General features: G+C 44.2%; 1 protein-coding gene across 3 annotated transcripts in view; it reads left to right on the top strand.

Annotated features, from left to right (window-relative positions):
* ABL1 (ABL proto-oncogene 1, non-receptor tyrosine kinase) overlaps positions 1 to 21647 on the top strand; it is a 78199-nt gene that overhangs the window by 30012 nt on the left and 26540 nt on the right. Inside the window, exon 2 of one of the 3 annotated variants that reach the window (XM_039561533.1) lies at positions 15962 to 16128. The exons of the other annotated variants lie outside the window; for them this stretch is intronic. Coding sequence (XP_039417467.1) covers positions 16044 to 16128 — 85 coding nt within the window. The 5' untranslated portion in view covers positions 15962 to 16043. The remainder of the gene's footprint in view (positions 1 to 15961; positions 16129 to 21647) is intronic. 3 annotated transcript variants of the gene reach the window in all.

The following is a 21647-nucleotide window of genomic DNA, read 5'->3' as shown; positions in this document are numbered from 1 at the left end:
TATATCTAAATAAAGTTGTTTGCATATATTAACACTAGATATCTTTTTCACATGTGGTTCAACATAAAGCTCCCAATGTCTGTACAGAGAATGCAAAGCTCTGTGTGCTTTTTTTTTTTTAACGAATGACTGAAAATAAGGATTAAAGCAAGTTTTGCAGGTACCCTCCAAGTCCTCGTTTTGCAGTAGTAATGGAGCCAGGGCTGTGGTTTCTGAACTCTTGGCCCACGTGAAGCCATCCTGCACTTCTTAGCACGTACATGTTCTGGTCCTGCTGCCTGCTCTTCTCCTGGCGTCTCCAAGCTCCTCATCTGCTCCATATTCTTAGGCTCAGATATTGCAGTGTTTGTGATAACACGTGTTACTCTGCAGTGTGAGGAAATGAATGGCAGGTGCTCCCTGCGAGGCAGGAATCAGGAACCCTCTGGTAGGGAAAGGCTTTTCACATTCTGCTCTAGAGAGTGAAGTGTGAACAGGTTTGTCTTAGACATTTATCTTCCTTAACTTGGCTTGAATGGAATGAGCAGGCTCTCCAGCAAGAAGGCCTTTTCCCTAAGATGTGTGTTACCGATGTTAGTGGAGATGATAAAACAAGACACCCATCTTTCTCTCTAAATTTGTTCTCCACTTCATTATCCAGTTTTACATTTTTATGTCACTTCCAGTTCTCTTACCATGGTGAAATCTTTCACAGTGGATAAAAGCCGAAGGCTACAAGCAAGAAACCAGAATTTTTCAGCTGCCTTTGCTATCAAGCTGCAAACATCAGTCAGAAGTCCAGTGTTTATTTTGCTTTTGTTACCATTCCTGTATAAAAAAAAATGTACATAAAAGGGCTGTTTGCTGACTTGCAGTGACTGGGAGAACACAAAGAGCTGAGTGAAGGGATTCAGAAGGAAGAGAAACAGAGTTCAGTCTTGAGTCATGGAAAATGCTTTTCCCAATCCAGTGTTTTTTGCATGCATCTCTCCCCATGGTGGTTTCAGGTCTCTTCACAGAGTCCACCCAAAAGCACGTATGCTTAACCTGTTGGATTGTTCCCTAAACATTCCCTCCTGGAATAGATTTTCTTTTCTTTTACCTGCCTGCCCTTGCTGGGAAGATAGAACTGCAAAGGTGGGAATCAGCTTGGAAAATTTAAGTGTCATTTTAAATTTTCAGGGTGCTTTGACAGGGTGCAGCTTGAGAGCAGAAGTTTGCACTCAATAATAGAGCTAGAACTACAAGCCCATGGGAGTAGGGGCAGAGCTAGATGGGTCAGAGGAAGTGGTGAACCAGTGCTTGTAGGTGTTCTGTCAGGACCAAAATATTTTCCACAGGATTCAGAGTGGAAACTTAAGCTTTCCTAGAAGTATTCCCGGGGAGAAGTGCCAGTGATTAATCCATTTGCAATAAGGATAGGAACCGAAGTTTGCCCCCTGCTTCGTGAGGTGATGCCTGCTCAGGAAGAACACCTAATTTTCATGGTTCTTTGGTGGCCACTTTCTGCCTGGAAATGTTTGGAGCCTGTTTTGAAGCCGTGCAGAAGAGCATGCTTGCGTCATCCCGAAAATGCAGTGAGTCAGTGGAGTCCTGAGGGAGCTGTAACAGCTCGAACAGAAACTTGGAAAACGAAATGGGGATGGATTTAAAGATACAGCATTTGTGGCTGCTGCTCTCTTCAGAGATGGTCTGCACTCATTGAAGGCATTGGTGAGGAAGGGGTTCAGGTTTGCTGCTGTAAAATACAAGTGGAGCTTTATGAGTGATCCACCCGGGACAGGGTGTGGAACTGGAAGAGGGTGTTAAGCAAGTTCTCCTTGCCATTATACTCAGTAATTTGGTATTCAGGGAATCTCCATGAATTCTTCATTGATATGTGTATTTTGGTATGTTAATGAATAACTTATGGGGAGGGACAGGAAGGAAGGTGGGGGCAGCCTCTTGGTTTGGCCCCCACTCATCCTTTTCCTTAACGTTTTCAACCGCCTTCAGATTTGGGATGGTTTCCACAGCATTACGAGCTGCGTGTTGCTGCAGTGCAGCTGTGTTGGGATTGCTCTTGGCCCAGCTCATCTGGCCCAGGAGATGCCCCAGGTCCTGTCAGAGAACCCTGCGTGGTTTGTAAGGATGTGCCCAGGTCCTTGCTGAGCTGTGTCACCACCATGGGGAGGTTTGCTGTCAGTGGATGCTGCTCTTTCTCTGTGTCCACCCCCAGCTAGACAAAGGGGACATGGTATACCTCCTTCCTTCAAACCCAATAGTGATCCACAGCAGGACATTTCAGGGATTAGGTGTACCCTCCTTAAAGTGCTTTCAGTTCCTGCTGTAGATGAAACAGCCAAGGTCTGTCATGACCATGTTGGTGTGCTGGTTGTTTTATTTGAAAGCTTTCAGGGGTGTGAACCACTGTAGTGTTTGGGTGCCTCAAACCCAAAGTTGAATTAATCTTTATGGTCTGTTTCTGGAGGGAAAAAATACAAAGAAAAGAGGGAAAATGGCCTAGCATGGAAGTCAAAGACAGTGTCTTATGCTTCATATATTTCCTATTGGTTCTGCTTCAGAATTGAGAGCCCGTTTTCCTCATTTACCAGGCCAGCAGAACAAAGCTGTTCCTCCCAGCAGAGGTAGTAGAACACAGCAAAAAGTCCTGAAAAATCTCCCCTCCAGGTAGGCTCTTTCCCTGCTGGGACAGAGTAACTTCAGGTGCTGAACTTTGTTGGTTTATCTGAGCAGGGCAGGGTAGGAGGCATCAAAGCAAGCAGGCCCTTTACAGGCAAGATGAACGTCCAGAGTGACTTTTCTGTAAATAAAAGAATGAGCTTCTGGAGAGGATGAAGAAAAATGAGAAAACCTGGCTTTTGCCATTCATTTGGGTTTTTTTGAGCAGGAGCAGCTCAGTCCCTGGGCTCCCTCAGAGCTATTCTGACACTTTATTATCAAGAACATAAAAGCATTTTGTGACTGTGATGTGTATGCGATGTGTATGCACCTCAGCACTACAGTTTAGCTGTTTTATTCAGACCAGGAAAGCTTCATTAGTTCATGTTGATTGAAGAGTGATACGGTTCCCAGCCATCCTAATGCAAATCGATGACTCATTTATATCTTAGAGTTGAATTTAAATTTCTATAAAATATTAGGCTTAGGCAAGTAATTGCATTACATTTTTGCAACTTCTGTGGAAAATCTATTTTTTTTTTTACACCTGAGGCCATATTTCAAACCTGTGACCTCATTCTCATAAAGCAAAGCTATTTCATTACATCATAGCTGTGCAATTTGACTTCTGATAACTGGCATATACATTTATGTTGGATCCATTAAATACTTGTCCACTTAAAGAGCTGGCAGGCATTAACATGTTAGCATGTAAATATTAATTTAAAAAAATTAGAAATTGGTATTCTTTTGGCCTTCTTGCTAGCAGTTTTGTTGAAAACAAATGAATGTTAGTTTTCCCTTCCATCATCATCCTTCTTGGTTTCCAGAAAAAATGATTAATGAGCTTTTGCCTTTGCAGCTGCAACATTTGATTGCAGTCTGACTTCACTAGTGATGAATACGGAAATATTTCTGCAGTTAATTGGATGTTATCAAATCCACAGCAGGTGACTAAGGCCATACTCAGATGTAGTTGTTGCAATAAGCAGGATCTTTGAGGGCAGGTTTCCCTCCATGGCACTTTCCCCCTTTGAACAGTGATACCAGTTCACACTTTATATTAAATAAATACTTGATGAGGAGCTTAGTGTCCAAGATCTGCTCCGTTCCCTTTGCTTTGAGGCACCGAGGTTCCCCAGCTGCTCTGATTAAAGTTCAGGTAAGTTGGATGGATTTAGGGTGGGAAAGGATCAACATTTATTTGAAACAGTACAATGTGTCAGTCTCATACAAGATGCCCATTTATAGGCTCCACATAAATGTCGAATATTTTAGCTTAGTATTTATCCTTAGCAATGGCCAACCGTCTTTGAATCCCCCTGAGTTCCAGCACTAGTGCTTCCTGCTGAAACGACTTAAAACACATCTTTGGTGCCTCTGCAGCTTTAAATTGCCTTTTTTTTTTTTTTCCTTCTCTGAGCCTCTTCTGTCACCTCTGTTTTGCCAGCAAGTCTTGTGAAAGCAGCATCCCTTGTGATTCAGATCAAATGACTGTCTGGCAGCTGGATGAGGACTCTTCTGTGGGGAGCAATCCAGGGCCATGGATGGCCAGACCCCCACCCTGGACCCCTCACTGCTTGGGGAGAGGATGCTCTGTACATGGGATTCAGCAAACCTTTCTCCTAGCATGTTGGGAGAGGGTAGCACCAAGATTAACAGGAATAATTTCTTGGCACCATCAGCTTGGGAGCTGCGGAGTTAAATTCCTTCCTCAAGCTTTGACCCCGCGGTAACACCTCCACCACACTGATTATTCATGTTAAAAACAAAAACAACAAAGGGATAATTGCCCAAATTTTGTAAAATGGCTATTTCTGCACATTCAGCCTCAGATGGCGTTTGACCCTTAATACAGATGGTTTCACTTAATGTATTTTGTTTAAACAATCCCTGTTCCTGGAAGTGGTTTCAGAATAGGCTGTTCCTCATTGCTGTTCATGTTTGCTTTTTCTTATGATATTATAAGAAGCGGGAAGAGAGTGGATTCAGAAAAGGGCAATAATCAGTGTTCACAGGCATTTGTGGAAGCCTTTGTATTTTCCAATTAACATGATGTTGACTCCTCAAGCTTTCAAGACTGAAGTGGTTTGGAGCACTTTTGTCCTCAGGCTGTTGAGCTCACTGTGCTTCTGTTACTCCTCTGTCTGTGCTAGGAGACCCCAGGGAGGCCCAGCACATTTATGTGGAACAGCTTGTCACCGGGGATACCTGGTTTTCCTCCCAGGATAGGCTTCTTGGTGCTCCAACACATGAAAACCTCCTTTCTCTTGGATGCAAACAAAGTGTTTCTCTGCAAGGGGAGAAAAAATGGTCTGTTGTGCTTGGAACTATCTCCTTTTCATGTCTGCTGGAATTTCTACATGTGCAGACATTTCGCAGGTGGTGCGGGGTGTGTTGGTGATGCCGAGCACGCCCTGGGTGAGCTGTGAAAAGCCTCCCTCAAGTTCAACATCAGGAGTCTTAAAATCCTGCCCTGTGCCACAGCCACGAGGCAGCCCCGCTTGATGGAAAGAATGTGAGTGCCCTTGAAGTACATGAGAAGTGTGGTTTATAAGCTGGAAGTTGGTGTATTGGGTGTGTTACTGAATGTTTCACATTCATGCAGTACCTTCTAACAGTGGCTCCTGAGGCTGGGACTTGATTTGTAGTTTGTAGATTTGTAGTAGTTACATTTGGAAAAAAATGGAGATGCAAGTCAGGTAATTGTTTATCCACAGTGATAGGAGAAATCTAAAGAAGAGTTGGAACTAAAATCATAGCATGTCTATTCATAGCATGAAGCAGAATAGTTAGTTTTCCCTTATTTTATTTCTTTATTTTTCCTAAAAGTATTTTTTTCTTAAAATCCAGGCCCTGCTTGAGGGGTTGACAGTGTAAGCAAAAGGGACCCAAGCCATCATCAGGTCTTTCCAAAACAATAACCTGCTAATCCTCCCAGTGACCTTGTGATGTCCTTTATAAACACTTCAGGTAGAATTAAAAAATGAGAGATCACATGGTCTCTGGGGTTTTTCCATTTTATAAATGGTGTGTTACATGGCTTAAAATCCTTTTATGTCACCTCCTCAATATCCTCTACTGTCCATGCAGTGCCTTTGCTTCATCCCCCTTGACTCCAAAGCTGCTGAAGATTTCTGGTCCTGATTCTTTCTATGAATGTTCCTCTGCTTTGAGATTAATTTTAAAATAGGTTCTCCTGGCACCCTGACTGCTGTGCATGTGGGAGGGAGGGATTAGAGGAACACAGCAGCTCTTTCACCATCTGAAAATCCTCTGGTCACGCTGGACTTGCAAAGACTGAGCTGAACCAAGGAAAGGAGGAAATCAGGATGTGTGGCCTAACAAAAACCAGTTTGTTGACTTTTGCTCTGGGTATTCTCACCTGATGTCAGTTCAAGCCAAGAGCCTTCCTTCTCCTATATGTTCCAGGCTGCTTTTGCTAGTTCACTAATTTTTAGTCTTTATTCTTGTAATAACTCAGTATGACATCTCTAACTTGGCTGGGCAGGCAGAGGAACTTGCATATCACTGGCATCAGACCTCAGTATGGACTGGCAATCAATGAGAAATAGGAAAAGTCATGAATTAAACTACAGAGTTGTGGTGTCTTCTATCTAGAACTTCATGGAACAACCCCTGAATCAGGAGAGGCTTAGAGTGGAGCTGCAGAGGACACTTCTTACTCCAGAGGGCTTCTCACCAAGCTGTGTTTTCAGGGACTGTTGTCTGTATTGCAGCACTGCTGCATATCTGGGTATCTGTCAGCTCTCTAGGAATTTGAGGCACTGCATTCCCTAGGTCCAGACTGGAGTGCAGCCAGTTACTCAAGGCTGGATGAAAAACTTCCATTTCAGGTGGAAGCACATCTCCCAGCACTGAATAACTGTGGTCTATTTGAGGGTCTCTGAATGATTGATGAAGTCTATCTATAGCTGGTCCAGTTCTATATTCACATTTATTTCTTTGGGATTTGTTTGTAGCTCTCTCAGTAGGAAAGGTTGCTATGATTAAGCTGTTTATACAACTTGTCAATACAGATGGTTTACTCAGCATTTTGAATTAAGGAACAGCTTTGCTGGCCCCCTCATGATGCCAGCACTGTTACTTGTGTGAACATACACTGATGAGAGTCTTCACATTCTTGAACTGGGTCACCACATGGTTGTGTGAGCAGCAGTGCCAGCAAAAGGGAGAAGATGGGAAAGGTGGGACCGAGGCACTCTGTGTTTAGCTGGGGTTAACTGGCTGAGGACCCTCACTCTGTGTCAGCAGGATTTCTTCCCAGCTCGTCTCAGTGTTTGTAGCACTTGCCTGCTTCCTGCCCTGCTGCTCCATTGTGCAAGTTTTCAGAGCACTCACAGGTATTTTAGTTTTGTGTTTGTTTGTTTAAATATTTGTGGACATCCTCAAGATCCTCTTCTTTCCCTGAACAGTGAAGTGACTCAGCTGAGCCTGACATCAGAGTAGTGTCTAGCTCACCCTTTGGAGCGTGGTGGGATGGCTTGGAGGGTGCCAGTGGTTGTTATTGCTTGATACTTGGCACTTCTCCCTATTTTCTGTCTGGTATGTGGGTAGACAGAATCAGCTGGAAACCTCAGGCTACATGCAACATACCTGCTCTGGCAATGGCTGTGATTAATGATGGGCAGGTAAAGAGGGAGTGAATAGAAAGGAACTTTTGGGGTTACTGGAGACCAGCAGCACTGATTTCTTTTTTACACCTTCCTTTATCTTTCCACTTTTGCCTGGAAAGGCAGAAAACATACAGAGGTAGTGCACAGTCCCATGTCATTTTCTAAATCTCTATTCAGTTATGACAAGCATGATTAAGCATACCAAAAAACCTCATCCTGAAAAGGCTCAGCTTAATAACTTTTGCCCCTTATGAATTCAGCATCAGTCTTTTGCTTTGTCTTAATGGTGCAACCTAGGGAGAATGTTCCCTAGCTCTTCCAAAAAAATCCAAATTAAAATGCTTCTTTCAATGTGTTTTTATGTTTGGGAATTGGAAAAGAGCATTCAACCTTTGTGAGAGTTCAGCACTTGAACTTCATCCATTTATGCTCACCAGTGCATGAGCAAATTAGAGACCTCTTCCTGCATCCCTGCTCCAGTTCGACCAGGACAGAAGTGTATATATACATTTTACTTTTGTCTTTCCTCATGGTGAAGTAGCTCATTTCTGTCTGAAGTTTCTTCCTGTCGGCCCCAGCCTTCTCAGGAAAAAATATGGTCCTGCCTTTACGTCATAGTCCCAGCAGGATTCTTAAAACTTCTTATATTGTGTCCTGACAACAAAATAAAATGCTGAACTGTTTGGAGGGAACCATTGCTGCAGGCAGTTCTAATTAACTGGAAGCTTTTCCTTTCTGGGAGTATATATTTAATTTCTTACTCTGGGAATAATAAGCAATTAGTGCTATGGAGCACTAGGCACTTACCTGCACATCTGAGGGAGGCTGAGAGTAGATCCTGAGGGTGGATAAATAGTGTAATTCAAATCAAGTGACTGTAGATGGCTTTATATAGTGGGTTTTATGCTTATATGGATGCTTTTTTATTTCTATAGTTATAAAGGGCTTCTACTACTTTCTCAAAATAATATGTATTCTCCTGTGGATGAATTAGTGACACCTGGAATTCCTGAACAGAAGGCACTGGCATTTGGGGGTTTGGGTTGGGTTTCTGAGGGTTTTTCCCTTGGTTTAAAAAAAAATTTAATTTAAAAGAAGAGAAAAAAAGCACACTCATTGCAGTGTCAAAATATCTGTGCATTGTAAAGGTTTCTGCCCATTGATATTGATAGTGTTCAAAGGCACTTACTGTCTAGGATTAGATCCCTAGAGAAAAATGATCTCTGCAATTGAATTTATCCTATTCTCCTGTTGCTGTGTGCGTGTGTTACTTGAAATTTTCTGCAATTCACTAAATTATGATAATCTTTGCTGAATTCAGTGCTGGAAAAGCTTAGCTGAGTGAGGACAGAAATGATGTGTGGCTGGGAAGGGAACCTTCACCTGCCCTGAAATGGCTGTGGAAATGTTAATACTGCCGTGAGACCTCCTTTGTGCGATCAACTTCAAGGCAAAGGAGTTGAATTGCTACAAGGTTTGATGGACTATTTGTTTATTTGTGCACTATTATTTCCTCTGCATGGCTTTTAGCCGTTTGCTTTTCAAGTACTTTGGTGATTCCCACACTTGTGGCAGCGGCAAAGCGTGCAGGACACGTCCATAGATCTGTGCCCCAGCCTAAACTCTCCAGCTGGGAGAGAAAATGCAGCACAACCACTTTGCCTGGGTGGGGAGAGCCAGCAGGAGAAAGGAGTTCCAGCTGGTCCCATCACTGGAATTCAACAGCTGATGCACAGAAGGTTTTCCACGTTGGCCCGTGCTCAGGGGCTCAGGACAGGTCAGTGTTCCCGCAGTGGGAATGGCGAGGTGCGGGCATGGATCAGGCGTGTGTTTACAGCCAGCCCTGGATAAACCTCTCCTCCTTCATGTTCCTCCTAATCCCCGCTGAGTCTCATGCGGCAGTGGTTCAGTAATACTTGTTTTCTTTTCTTCTTCTCCCCTTCCACCCCCTCCTCATGTGTAATTTGATCTCCGAGGCCTGCTCTTCTGCTTTGGCAGATTTTTCAGCTCTTGAATGGAAGAAATTAACCACTTAGTTACTGCCAGGACTAACCCCTGTTCACTGGTCTGTTCACTGGTCCCTCTGGCTCTTCCTGCGGATGTGCTTGGACTTACACAAGAAAAGCCCACAAAGTCATCAGCCCTGAGCTCCCCATTTTAACCTCTTCTTTCACCTTTACTTTTTCATCTGCATTTCCTTGCCTTTTCATTTAAAAGAAATACGGAAATGCTCCCACTCAAGATCTGAGTCAGTATTTGGCAAAGATATTTCTCTAAAATTTATTTGCTGATCCTTTCCAAGCATGTATGTTTTCTGATTGTGTCCTGGCTGTCTGTGATCTCTCTCTTCCCTGGGCTGGCAGAAAATACTGAACTTCAGCAGGATCCCTAAACTGATGGAATTCTACCTATTGCACAGGAACTTCCAGTCCCTGCTCACTCTTTTGCAACCTTAATAAACTGCCTGGACAATGGCAGTTCAGTCATTATAGTCAGTAGGCATTTATGCAATTTTTGTATCTTTAAGGCACACTGCTATTTTTTTCAGATCTGAAAAGTGCAAGAAGCTTCTTTTTTTCTCTTTTCTTGCAGATGTTTCAAAAAACATTCAGTGGAAGAGGCCCAAAACTTTTTCAGTGATGTGTGATGAGCCTCTTTGGACTTGAATTTAACCTTGCAGGCTTCCAATGCTAATACTCCAAGCAATTCCCAGCGGAGCTCATGACCCGTCTTGTGTTTTCACATGAGTACAGTGAATACAGATCACCATTGCAGGAATTTAATAGTTTGTGAAGACAGATCACCACTGAAGGAATTTAGTAGTACCTTCTGCCTTGTTACTACCTTAAAAAAATAAGGATTCTGCTCTGTTGCTTGAAAGGAATTTCAAACAGTTGAACATCCCATCTCTGAAATCCCACCACTTCCCAGCCGCCTCCTTCGCTCATGAAAATTGCAAATAACAAACATCTGTTAAATCAAGGAGAAAAACCAACAAATGCACATGTTTTATTGCAAAATCCTTGGCCTTTCTGTTGATGTGTACAGTGGACTTTTTGTAACCTGGCTTTTCTTGGTTTTTTTGAAGTTTCTACTTATGAGAGTGGGACTTCGTAAGTCCAAGTACCAGAAGTGTTTAATATCTCCCTGTACGTGCAGATACCTCTCTGTGCTCTTGCAGGGCCTTTCATGCTGTTCTGAACGGTGACCGAAGGAAGAAAAACACTCTTTGCCCTCAGGTGTTAACTTGCCTTTGTTCAAATCCATGTGTGGGGTTTTTTTATTTTATTTACAATAATACCTATTGTAGAATGGTCAGAGTAGTAGCAAGAGGCTTTTGTTTTTAACATGCTGTTTTAACTAGCTGTTGTAAACATGTCAGCTGGATCTCGAGAAGAGCTTAAACAGGAAGGTAGAACAGCAGTCTGTAAAAATGTTTTGTGTGTGAATTGGAAAAGGAGAGACCAAGGTTTCTACATAAAAAGCTGGAAGAGAGATGCTGGCAGCACTGGTGGAGTGGTTCTGAGTTAGGGCAGTGGTAGAGAAAGGCTGGCATTTACACACATCTCTGGCACAAAGGTTCATCTGGGCAGAGTGGTTTTTCTGGGTGTGCATTCCTAATGCCAGTGGTATTATGGATTCCTAGAGCTCACCAAGTAAGTGGTAGTTGGAGATCCCTCAGTATTGTGGTCACTTGGGCTTTCTCTTGAGGTGTGTGTGGACACACTTGGAGAGTTTTACTGGGCTGATGTAGAGCACATTCTGTGTGAAAACACCAGCAAGGACTTTTCTCGCCCTCTGCTCATTACGTGGCAGATATTACAAATAAATCCCAAATGTCATTGCCTTCTTAGGTAGTGCTGTCATAGCCCAGCAAGTGAAGAATTTTGGAGTATCCTGGAAGACTTGTTTTCACTTGTCCTTTGGCGTAGCTACAAGGTGTCTGAACAATCAGTTAAGACTAAGAGGTGACTGACTCAGGAGACAGTTGCTTAAATCTGAGGTGGCTTTTAACTGGCTGGGTGTGGGATGTGCACTCACCTCTAAGCCTGTCAATCTTGGACTCACCTTCTGCTGTGCTTTCTTTGGCAGAAGGAATTTCTCTACCATAACAAAGCTCTCACAACTCAACGTGCTCGACTCACTGAAGTTGTTGCATTCACTGCAAACAGCTCTACAAGACTCCACCAGAGTTTTTGTGCTGCACATGCCAAAAAGGTAGAGTTTCGTAGCCAGGATTTTAAAGCTGCTAGTCCTCTCTATCTGACAACACTATCTTCCCAAGCCTTTGGCACTTTGTGTCTAAGAGTGGATGAAGCTGTTTAATGGTAGAGGATCTGAAAACCCAAAGGAAAACTGGAACCTGTCAGACAAAGCAGGACTAGCCCCCAGGAAAACAGGCAATGTTGCTGTCGGATCAAAGCCCAGCTTTGTTACAGCCTCATCTGTAGCACGTGCTGTGGTCATTCATGGATTTCAACATAGGCTTCTTTGATCATTTGCATATACACATGCACATATTTTTTATCAGGTAATGGTGTGAGGATGTGTTATTCCACTATGTGAAAAATGCCATCAGAAGAGAGCTGTGTAGCATGGGAGCATTCTGTGGCATGGACCTATTTTTAATCCTAAAGAAAGTGACCTATGAATGCCCCAAATCCCATGTAGTCTTACCACTTACTACGAAAAATGCATCTCATAAATTATGTGATTTGACTTTTTTTTTGCTCCAGAGACAAAAGAACTGTTTTACAGCTGACACTGAGTTAGTCTTTATGACCTGTGGGGAAATTCTCAACTGCATTTATAGAAGAGAAAGATAAGGACAGGTAACTTAATTGTAAGCAAAAATTTGCTCTTTTTATGGCATGCTCCTTTACTCCTTTGCTTTAACCACTGGTTTGTGATATTTCTATTTCAAGTGACTTTTCCATCCCAAATCAGCTGAATGTGCCTATCAAAAAATGCCCAGCCTTTGGGACTTGAAACTCTGTTAACTTTCCATGTTTCAGAAAAGAATTTGAAAACAAAATTAAGCTCAGATTTTAAATGGGTGACGAACACTCAAGCTGTTTTTAATGGTATCGCAACAAAATTCACTCCAGCTGCTAACACGTGGGATCATGCCAAAACTCACTTTCTGTTCATGGAGTCCAGTCCTTTCGCTGCTGCTGTCGTGTGTGTGTGATCATTCTCTTTTGGAAAAAAATCTGTCCTCAAATTCTGGGTAGCATTAAGAACATAAAGAATAAAATATCTGCCTGCTAGAAGCAGCTCAAACAAAGGCCATTGGCTAAATAGGTTTATGCTCTTGTAGGAGCATGAACAATAAAGGCTAATGGATACTGGATTGCATTAGTGAGAGCAGAGCCAGCAGGTCGAGGGAAGTGATTATTTCCCTCTTTTTGGCTCTTGTGAAGCCACATCTGGAGCTCCTTCCCCTGTAGCAGATGCCGAGACCCTGGAGGGGAGCCTGGCAGGGGCTGGAGCCGGCGGTGCCCCCCGGGTCTGAGGGAGCTGCCTTGGCCTGGTCGGGAGAGAGGGGATGGAAGGGGTCCCAGTGCTTTCATAAGCACCCAACTGGTGGCTAGGAAGACTCTTCTCAGAGGTACACACAGCAAGAGGAGGAGAAGCAACAATTAAAACTAGCAACAAGGCAAAGCTTGGTAGGAATGAGAGGATAAGAAGTGTTTAACTGCCCAGCAGATTCGGTTAAAGTTTAGCTGCATAGAGCCTGGAAAATCCTGATGTAGAGAGATAGCCTCCCTCTGAGCAGGAGCTGGAACTGGAGACTTTCTGAGCCTTCTCCCAACCAAATTGTTTTGCCATTCTGCAGCAGAGAGCCTGAGTCAAAGGTTTCATCAGTCGCCGTAGTCCAGAAATCTGCACACGTTTCACGACTGATCTTATTCTGTGTATATGACAAACAAATGTGAGAGGGATTAATAGCTGGCAGCAGTAAGAGTGGCAGATGTTGTGTGACACTACCAATACGGCTTTTATTTCTGTATCACCAGTTAATTTCATGGCATTCAGGAAAGGCAGAGGGTATTTGCTCAAAGTATTTACAGCTCAGTTTGCCATGACACAAAAGAGGAAACGTTGAAGGATGATGTTTGTAGCACAGGGACCACACAAGCGTGCCTGCCTGGAAGCATAAAGGGAATTAATTTGTTTATCTATAGAGGAAGTTATCTCGGATAGCTCTTTGTGTTTAACTCCCCAAGTGGATGTGTTTCTCCTACACTGAGGTTCTTCTGCAAGTGGGTTAATTTAATTTGAGGCATTCTTCTTCAGGAATAAGAACCCCAGGAGTTCATCACAAATGTAATCCGCATTAATTCTGCTGGCACTCATTGTATTAACCTTAATTATAATGGGTGGGTGGTGTTCATGGGGGGCAGCCTTTGTACTGCCAGGGAATGCTTTGGGGATTCTGTGTTCCTACAGCTGCAGGAGAAGTGGGATAGGGATGGGGATGCTCGTCATGTGGAAAAGAAGTTGCGTGCAAGATACTTGGTCTGCTCTTAAAACCTCATTTCATCCCAGTTCCCTAAACACGACACTGGGCTGAAGCACGTGAGGACCGAGATCCTCCGGTGATTTGTGTAACATTTCTCCTCCAAATCTGTGTTTAACTCCTCCTTTTTTTCTTTCTGTCTTTTTTCCCTCCCCCAGTACAGTTGCACACAAGTTCCCTGTTAGGCTGGCAAGGAACAAGTCGATAGGTGTTGGTTTCTCTTAAAACTCTGGTGCTTCCATAAAACAGAAATTCTCCAGAAGTGGGGAGAGGGTGGGGAGAACTGTATTGTTGTCTTCCCAATGTCCATGCAGGCTGCCAGCAGTGGGGATGGGATCTGGAGCCTCAGCTCTTTGCTGAACTGTCTGAATTGAGGAAATGTTGAAGTTCTCTACCTGCTTTCTGGTGTATTGAATGGGAATATTCATGTTTTCTGAGAAAAGTGTGAAAGCACTTTGAACATCATGCTGTCATTACTGTTATTTCTTTGCTAGAAATGTGACTTGTGGTATTAAAAAAAAAAAAAAAGCAAATGCTCTTATTGCAGTTCAATATGGGTTGAGAGATCAAGGATTTTTTTCCCAGCTGTCTTTCATGTTTTCATCCCATGGATCAGAAGACTGAGGCAAAGTGATGCTGTAAAATAATGTTTAAAAAGTCTGAGCAATGTTTGCTGTTTCGGAGGCACAGACCTCAGATGCTGGAAGCATGCAGAGTTTCCCCTAAAGTATTCAATGTTTGAAAACGTTGGAGGGCAAAAGACCATGAGCACTAGTCAGTAACCTTGCCAAAATAAACTGTCAGATGTGAAGGCAAGTTTTCAGGGACAAAAACGAAGATTTGCTGCTCTGTTGACTCTGTGTGTGACACACCAGGGACTCCACATGTCGCGGTGTGGTTTGTGCTGGGATCAGCTTCCCAGGCCGTTTTCCCCAGGCTCTATGTTTTGTGCCCCTAATGAACTCTGCACCCTTGAGCACCTCTTGCTCCAAGTAGCAAAAGCACCCCAAGCTTTGGGAGGTAAAAGAGGATTTTTGAGTGGAAAGAATGCAGTTGTATACATACCCAACATGCTATCTCCTTTAGAGAGAGACAGATGGATGGATAGATGGATAGATGGATAATATATATAGCAAAAATGATGGTTGTTTTAAACAGGCACACACAATAATGCCAGAAAACAATCTATAAAAAATGCATAACCAGAGAGCATTAACTGGCGTGTAGTCTTGAGAAACATGCAGGGGAAGGGCACAGTTTGTAGGGGAAAAGAAGAGTTGGTAGTGGGAGAGCGAGAACTTCTGGGCCCGTGTGCCAGAGGAGCAGCGTCCTCCGTGTGTAACCGCATTAGCCGAAACCTGAATCCCTGTGCCTGTAATTAGCGCAGAGATGCTAAGACAGGATCCCTGGGAAGGAGCTGCATCTCCCCCGCCGTTTTTGAGCCGGGCTACAAATGGGCATCGCTCTCGGGTTGCCTCTCCCCGCTGCAGGCGCGGTGTTTGAACAGCCCCTTAATGGGCTGTGAAATGACGCGCTTTGAAGACTTCGCCGAGCGCCCGCGGTTCCTTGGGCGGCACGGCCGCGCACAAAGCGCCAGCGCGGCGGCGTCGCGCCTCCATCCCGCCTTTTCCGCGCTTTCCCGAACCTGTTGGTTCCCCCCTCGGCCTCCGCGGCGCTGGGAGAGGCGCAGGCAGGAGGAGGTTAAGGAGCGAGGGCGTTGCTGGCTGCCTGATGTCATGGAGGCCGGCGGCGGGTGAGGGGCCCTTTGTTGGCAGCGGAGCCCCAGCAGCGCCCGGCGGCTGCCGCGCACGGCCGGCACCACTGACTCTGCCCAACTTGGTTGGCTTCGCTTTTTCCCTTCTTTCTGCTTTTATTCTTTTTTCTTTTTTTTTTTTTTTTTTCCCTCCCTTCCTCTCTCTCCCGCCAAAAGAGTTGGGAAGGAGGGAAGATGGCTGGAGTTAACTCCCCGGGAGAGGAGGTGCGGGGCCCCTGGATTTTCCGCCTCTCGGGCTCGCCCTTGTAATGCTTTGCGGAGCGCTGGATTTCGTCGAATATTCCTGGATATTTTGTTTTAGGCTTCTCCTGGATATGTTTTAGACTTCTCCTGGACTTTTTAGACTTTTACCGGATCTTTTTAGATTTTTTTTTTTTTTTAATTTAGACTTCTAACGGATAATTCCACACAGAAGAAGCTGAAGGAGGGGGGGAAGGGAAACCAGACAGCCGAAGCCAAACTCTAACAAATGAAAATGTTGGAGATTTGCTTGAAATTGGTGGGTTGCAAATCGAAGAAGGGGCTTTCCTCCTCCTCTAGCTGCTACCTGGAAGGTGAGTACCCACAGGGGCCGGGGTTGGGACGTGCTCCGGGGGGCACAACCCGATCACATCACCACCATCCCGGACACGAGTTTTATCCCTCGACTGCAAGTTGGGGCCAGGTTTGGGGGGATGTTTGGAACTGGCCAGGTTCAGGCTGGGCTTTCCCGTGCGGGGGTGAAAAACCGAGCGGTGTCGGCGGCGTGCGGACCCAGGTGCCTTTCATTAATGCAGTTACAGAGGGAGCGCGGCTCTACCATTTATGGTTGTAAAATGTCAAGTGATCTTATTGCCGAGCCCATAAACAAATCCCTATCTTCAGGCCTCAGCTTTATTTTTTTTTTTTCCTTGGGGGGGGTGGGGTGGGGGAATCGTCCTTATTTTGGACGTGAAAAAACCCAACTCCATACTCAAGAAGAAAATTTAGATGAGTCCATCGGTAAAATATTTTCAGCGTGCGTTAATACGTAGTGCCTTGGTCCATTTTGGATATCCCCCTTCTTAGTGTGCTTTCCACAGGCATTTATTTAACCAAATTTTCTTGCATGTTTGCTTTTAAAAAGTGATTTTTGAGTCACACCCGTGGTTACTTGTAGACGCTATGATGTTAAACATATGGGCTCAGCTGGTTTGGATGGAAAGCCTGGGCGACAGAGGCACCGCGCTGGGCAGGGGGACTTGGGGCTGAGGTCTTGCTTGGCGTGACCTCAGGCAAGATCTTCACCCTGACGTGGCTTCATACCCTGCCTGTGGAACAGCGTTGTGGTCCCTCTGTTCAGCCCCTTTGCAGCATTCCCAGGGCTGTGTCCATCCCACTGGTCCGGGCTCCTTCAACTCCTTTTGTGTTGCTGGATGTTGTTTCAGTAAAAATAATCCTTCTGCCAGGAGGACCGTGCTAACTCATCAAATCAGAGGCACGAAAGGCAGCAGCTGATTTCCAGGGGCCTATCGCAAGTTGCTGTTGCTCGACTCTCAAATACTCAGTGCAGAAACGGCCCTCGGAAATTCAGTAAGTTAGGAATCTCAAAATCTACAAATGGCTGCTCATGGCAAACTCACTTGAAGAAGTTTTGGATCAAGAGTCTGTATTTATTGGATACATTCAGTGACTCTGAGGAATTTTATGTTCTCTAAAATCAAAGAACAGTTTCCAGAGGACTTTTTCTGCTTACTTAAAGTTTCAGAAACCAAATGGTGGGCAGATGCATGAGTAATTTTGATGTTTTTATGTGACTGAATTCTTCTGTGATCTTTTGGGTGTACAAAACCTCTGTCTGTGTCCCCTGCCTCTGGTATTGCTCAGGCTGTGTGTTGAGAAGGAGCTCCAAGCTGTTCTGGGCCTCCTGTCTGTGCTGCTGGATCTTTCAACACAGCCCTGGGAGAACAGGCAGAGCATCTGGGGCCTCATTTCCCTCTGCAGAAATGAATGTTAAAGGATGATGTTACAAGGGTGTTGCCCTGACTCTTTTTGCAAGTTTTCTCTTTTGTGTTCATTACAACCACTCCCCCCCATCCCAATTTGCAATGCAGTTGCATAATAGGATTAGAGCATGGTTTGACTTGGCCGTATAGGCAGTATGAGTTAAGAACGTTGGACACAATTAATATTGTAGTATTTCCACCTTTTGCTTCCCTGAGACTGTGGTTGCATTTTTTTTCTTTATGATGGAATGGGAAATGCACGTTGAAACCACTTTTAAACGATCTCTCGAAGTAGCTCAGTCTCACTTCTCAGCTCAGCATGGGGCAAACCCAAAGGCAGTGTCAGAGTGGGTGTTAAAAGTGTACAAATGTGGCAACTGCAAATTTAATGTGGCAGTCAGGTCATAGAGAGCCCAGAACCCCCATAACTGATTGGTGAACTCCTGGAGAGCAGGGTGAGATACTCATCTGAGAAAAAAGAAGTTTAAAAAAGTAGGATTTTCTGTTACTCCTTTCTAAAGCTGAATGTATTCTTGGGCCACTTTCTTATAAATATTACTATGAAGTTGAAATCGTTGTTGAGGACTCCTCCAAAAGAATGGTGGTGGCTTGTCCCAAACTTCTGAATTCCAAAAGCACAAGTGAAATCCATTTGCTTGTGTTGCCCTTAAGAATGTAACAAGTTTTGACATACGGATTTGTTATTTTAAGCTTGGCAGATCATGAGAAGGGGACAGGGTTGTGTCAAGGGTCAGAAACTCCAGATCATTGCTCCTGGATCCCTGTGAACAGCCTGTGATGGCCAGTTCATTTCCATGCACATCACTCAGCCTCTGTGAAGCTTCTGAAAGAATTAATGAGATGGTGGTGATATCATTGGAGGATTTAACTCTGCTGTTGTTATCTTAATTGTATGGAAAGCTGTAAGTTTCTTTACTATAATAGATCAGGAAACCTTAAACATAATGGCTTAAAGGCTGAAAGGTCCATTAGGTGCTTGGAAAACCAGTTGCAGCCAGGGGAATAGCTGAAATTTTACTTAATTCCTTATTTTTGTATTTATATGTTAACAAAAACAATTCAGTTCTTGATTCTTGATTGATGAATAGCATGGGATGTAGCAAAATCAAGTCTATTTGTTGTATTTTTAAACACACTTTTTGAGACTACTGTTCTGAGTCTGGATTTGGTGTAAGGCACATGTGTAGGTGTACATGTCCTTTGACCAGGTAATCAGAAATGTGGTTTTTCTTTTCATGGTGGTCCCTTCTGAAAGGCTTTTATGCTCTGTTAGTTTGCAGGAACGAGGGTTGTTGGGAGATGCTCTGTGTGTGGTGTGGAGGGCTGGCAGGTGCTATGGCCCGTAGCCGTGTGCTGCTGTGCAAGGGCAGACTGTCTTGCTCCCTGAAAAGGCTGAAATCTTCTCTTAAGTTGATCAAAAATAAGTTCAAACTGCTTCTTACAATGACTGAGTTTTCATATGGGTGTTTGAGCTGGGCATTTCTTTGCCCTCGTTTCTATTCCCACTAGTAAATATTATTTTAAAATGTGACAGATCTGAATTTCTCTCATCTGCCTTCTCCTTTCTGCCTTTGCCAAAGTGAATAATTCCTCACCCACTTCACACCAAGAAAGGGTAAAGAGTAGAAGGGAAGAGGCAGAGCGAGTACTGCTGCCAATCTGATCAGGAAAACAGAACGTGTCCATGTCCCAAATAGGGGCTGAAATAGTCTTGCTGCCTTTTTGGGCTTGGCTCTATCACTGAAAGGCAAAAGCTTTGTTTAAAACCTGTCAGTGTTCTCTGTGAAGTTTAAAAAAAAAACATTTTGGGTACACTAGTAAAGTCCTTTTGTTTTCTCACTGAAAAGACTCCTGTCCTGCCAGCTGTCAGACTGGCTTTCCTTTTTTTTTAATTTATTTTTTTTAGCATGTCTTCTTACAGCTAGAGTACACAAGCCTGGGGAGGAGCAGCAACCTGTAGCCATTTCCCTGTTCCTGGAGAGGGATTTTTGTAATGCATTTGGGCACATATTAAGCCAGACCTAAATCAGCAGCACAGCAACTCATCTGCCCCAGTGTCACTGGGATCAGCAGGCAGGGCTTTGGTCACCCTGTTAGGGAGAGAAAATGCATAAACCTGGAGTTGCTGCCTCCCTTCTGTTTGTTTCCTCTCTTCCTTGACTGTTTTCTGCTCCTCACCTCATGGCCTCTCATCTACCACCACTCAGTAGAATTCTTGCTATTATACACATTTCTGGCTTCGTAGTGGCTTCTTAGTTCTGTGCTTGTTCCAGTGTTTTTTATTTGTTCCATCGTTACTAAAAAATCTGGCTGATGGTGCTTGCTATGGTTTCCCATGGGATGTGGTTAGGAAAGGATTATCATTTCACGGGAAAAGTTGTAACTGTTTTCAGACCTAAAACAGATCATCCACAGTCATGTCAGTCTTCCCTGAGCAGTCTGTGGGGCTGCTTCGTAAAAGAAGGGAATATAACAGTAAATCTTGATGATTCTTGCTTGGTGCTTTCCCTGCCCAGGGCTTAGAATCGGGCACACTTCCCTACTTCTGCTGCTTTAGTAAGGAAACAAAACCAAAAGCTATAAAAGTGAAGTTGTCAGAAATACTGACGTGTTACTGAAGTTCACTTGAATCTGATTACTCTTCTCCCTTCCTCTCCCAGAGGTTATTGTCTAAGGTCAGGCAGATCTTAGTGGCAGATCTAGGAAGAAAGTTCAAATTTCTGCCATTCCATCCATCCATCTACAACTGTGATTAGCTGGCTGGAGAAAGTGGAGAAACACTAAGGGGTTATAAATGGAACAAACTCAGTGAATAAGCTCAGGTAGAGCTTGCAGGTCTGTGTAAGAGTGAACTTGCAGAAAAATCCAACAAAACAACCTGCAAACAAGCCAACAAAACAAAAAACAACAGTAAAACCTCTGAGATGATGGAATCATCATTTGGAGGAGTGGGAGATGCCACATCACCAGGGGTGCTCAGACAAGATTCAACACTGCAGTTGGCTTGTGAGGGTCTGTTTGAGCCTGGACAATCCAGCAGGAGCCATGAGTGCCCTTGTTCTCTCACGCTGGCATTCAGCAGTCTTGGTGTTTGGTACTTGGAACACTGGAAATCCTGGTGTCCATGTGGAGGGAGCACAGCCTGTCTGCAGGAGGAAGGTGCCTCGCTTGCAGGAGGGGGAAAAGGGCAGCACAGCTGGGGAGACTGGCCCAACTCAGGGGAATGGGGTTGGTTGGAAGAGGCTGGATCAGTTTCTGCACTACTTAATCTCTATATATAAATACTCAATGTTTAAAAAGTGGTGTTTATCCTCATGCTGGCTCTAAGAAGGTGGGCTTTACAAGTGTCAGCCAATAGCAGGAAAACCAACAATTGCCATTGTTGCAGAAGGGTCTGTGGCCTGGGCTGTGCAGTGGGTGATGGGAGAGGCTGAGCCTGATCTCACAAAAGGGATGGATCTGAAATAAATCACAAAACCTTGCTTCTTTTGGAAAGATCGGGTTTACAGGTTCTTTAATTTTATTTTTAAATCCATATTCCATCAGTCATAGGGAATCCATGAGGGCCACTAAGGAAAAATACTGGAACAGAGAGGCAGCTGCTCCATCCTATATGCTCAGAGTCAGGAACATTTGGAAGTATTAAATCTGCATTGCTATTTGCCATTTATCATAATTTCTTCTGGGGGAAGAGAATAGTAGAGGGACTGTAGAGGAAGGAGAAGGCTTAGGTGGCATGTGCTGTGCTTCCAAAGAGATTACTGGATGTGTTCTGCACTCCCTTGCTCTACAAACCTTGTGGAAAAAATGCCAGCACAGTTTGTAAGCCCACAGGATGTTTGTTTTGTAGGGAGACAGGAGGTCTCCTCAATTCCCTCGGGACTGCCTCACAGTCAGCTATGGAGTAGCCGAGTGTAATTCTGTACTCCTGCCTGTTTTCCAACCCTTCCCTTACGTTGTGAAGGAAATCTGCTTGCGTTGATCTAGACCAGAATTGTTCATATCTGAGAACTTCTCGCACAGCTCCTAACAATGATTCATGGCTTTGTATGAACAGTAATGAGCAGGAGATAGTTACACTTACGAAA

This window comes from Corvus cornix, chromosome 17, assembly GCF_000738735.6.
Source record: "Corvus cornix cornix isolate S_Up_H32 chromosome 17, ASM73873v5, whole genome shotgun sequence".
Taxonomy (NCBI): Eukaryota; Metazoa; Chordata; class Aves; order Passeriformes; family Corvidae; genus Corvus; species Corvus cornix.
This window is presented reverse-complemented; position numbering and strand designations above follow the sequence as displayed.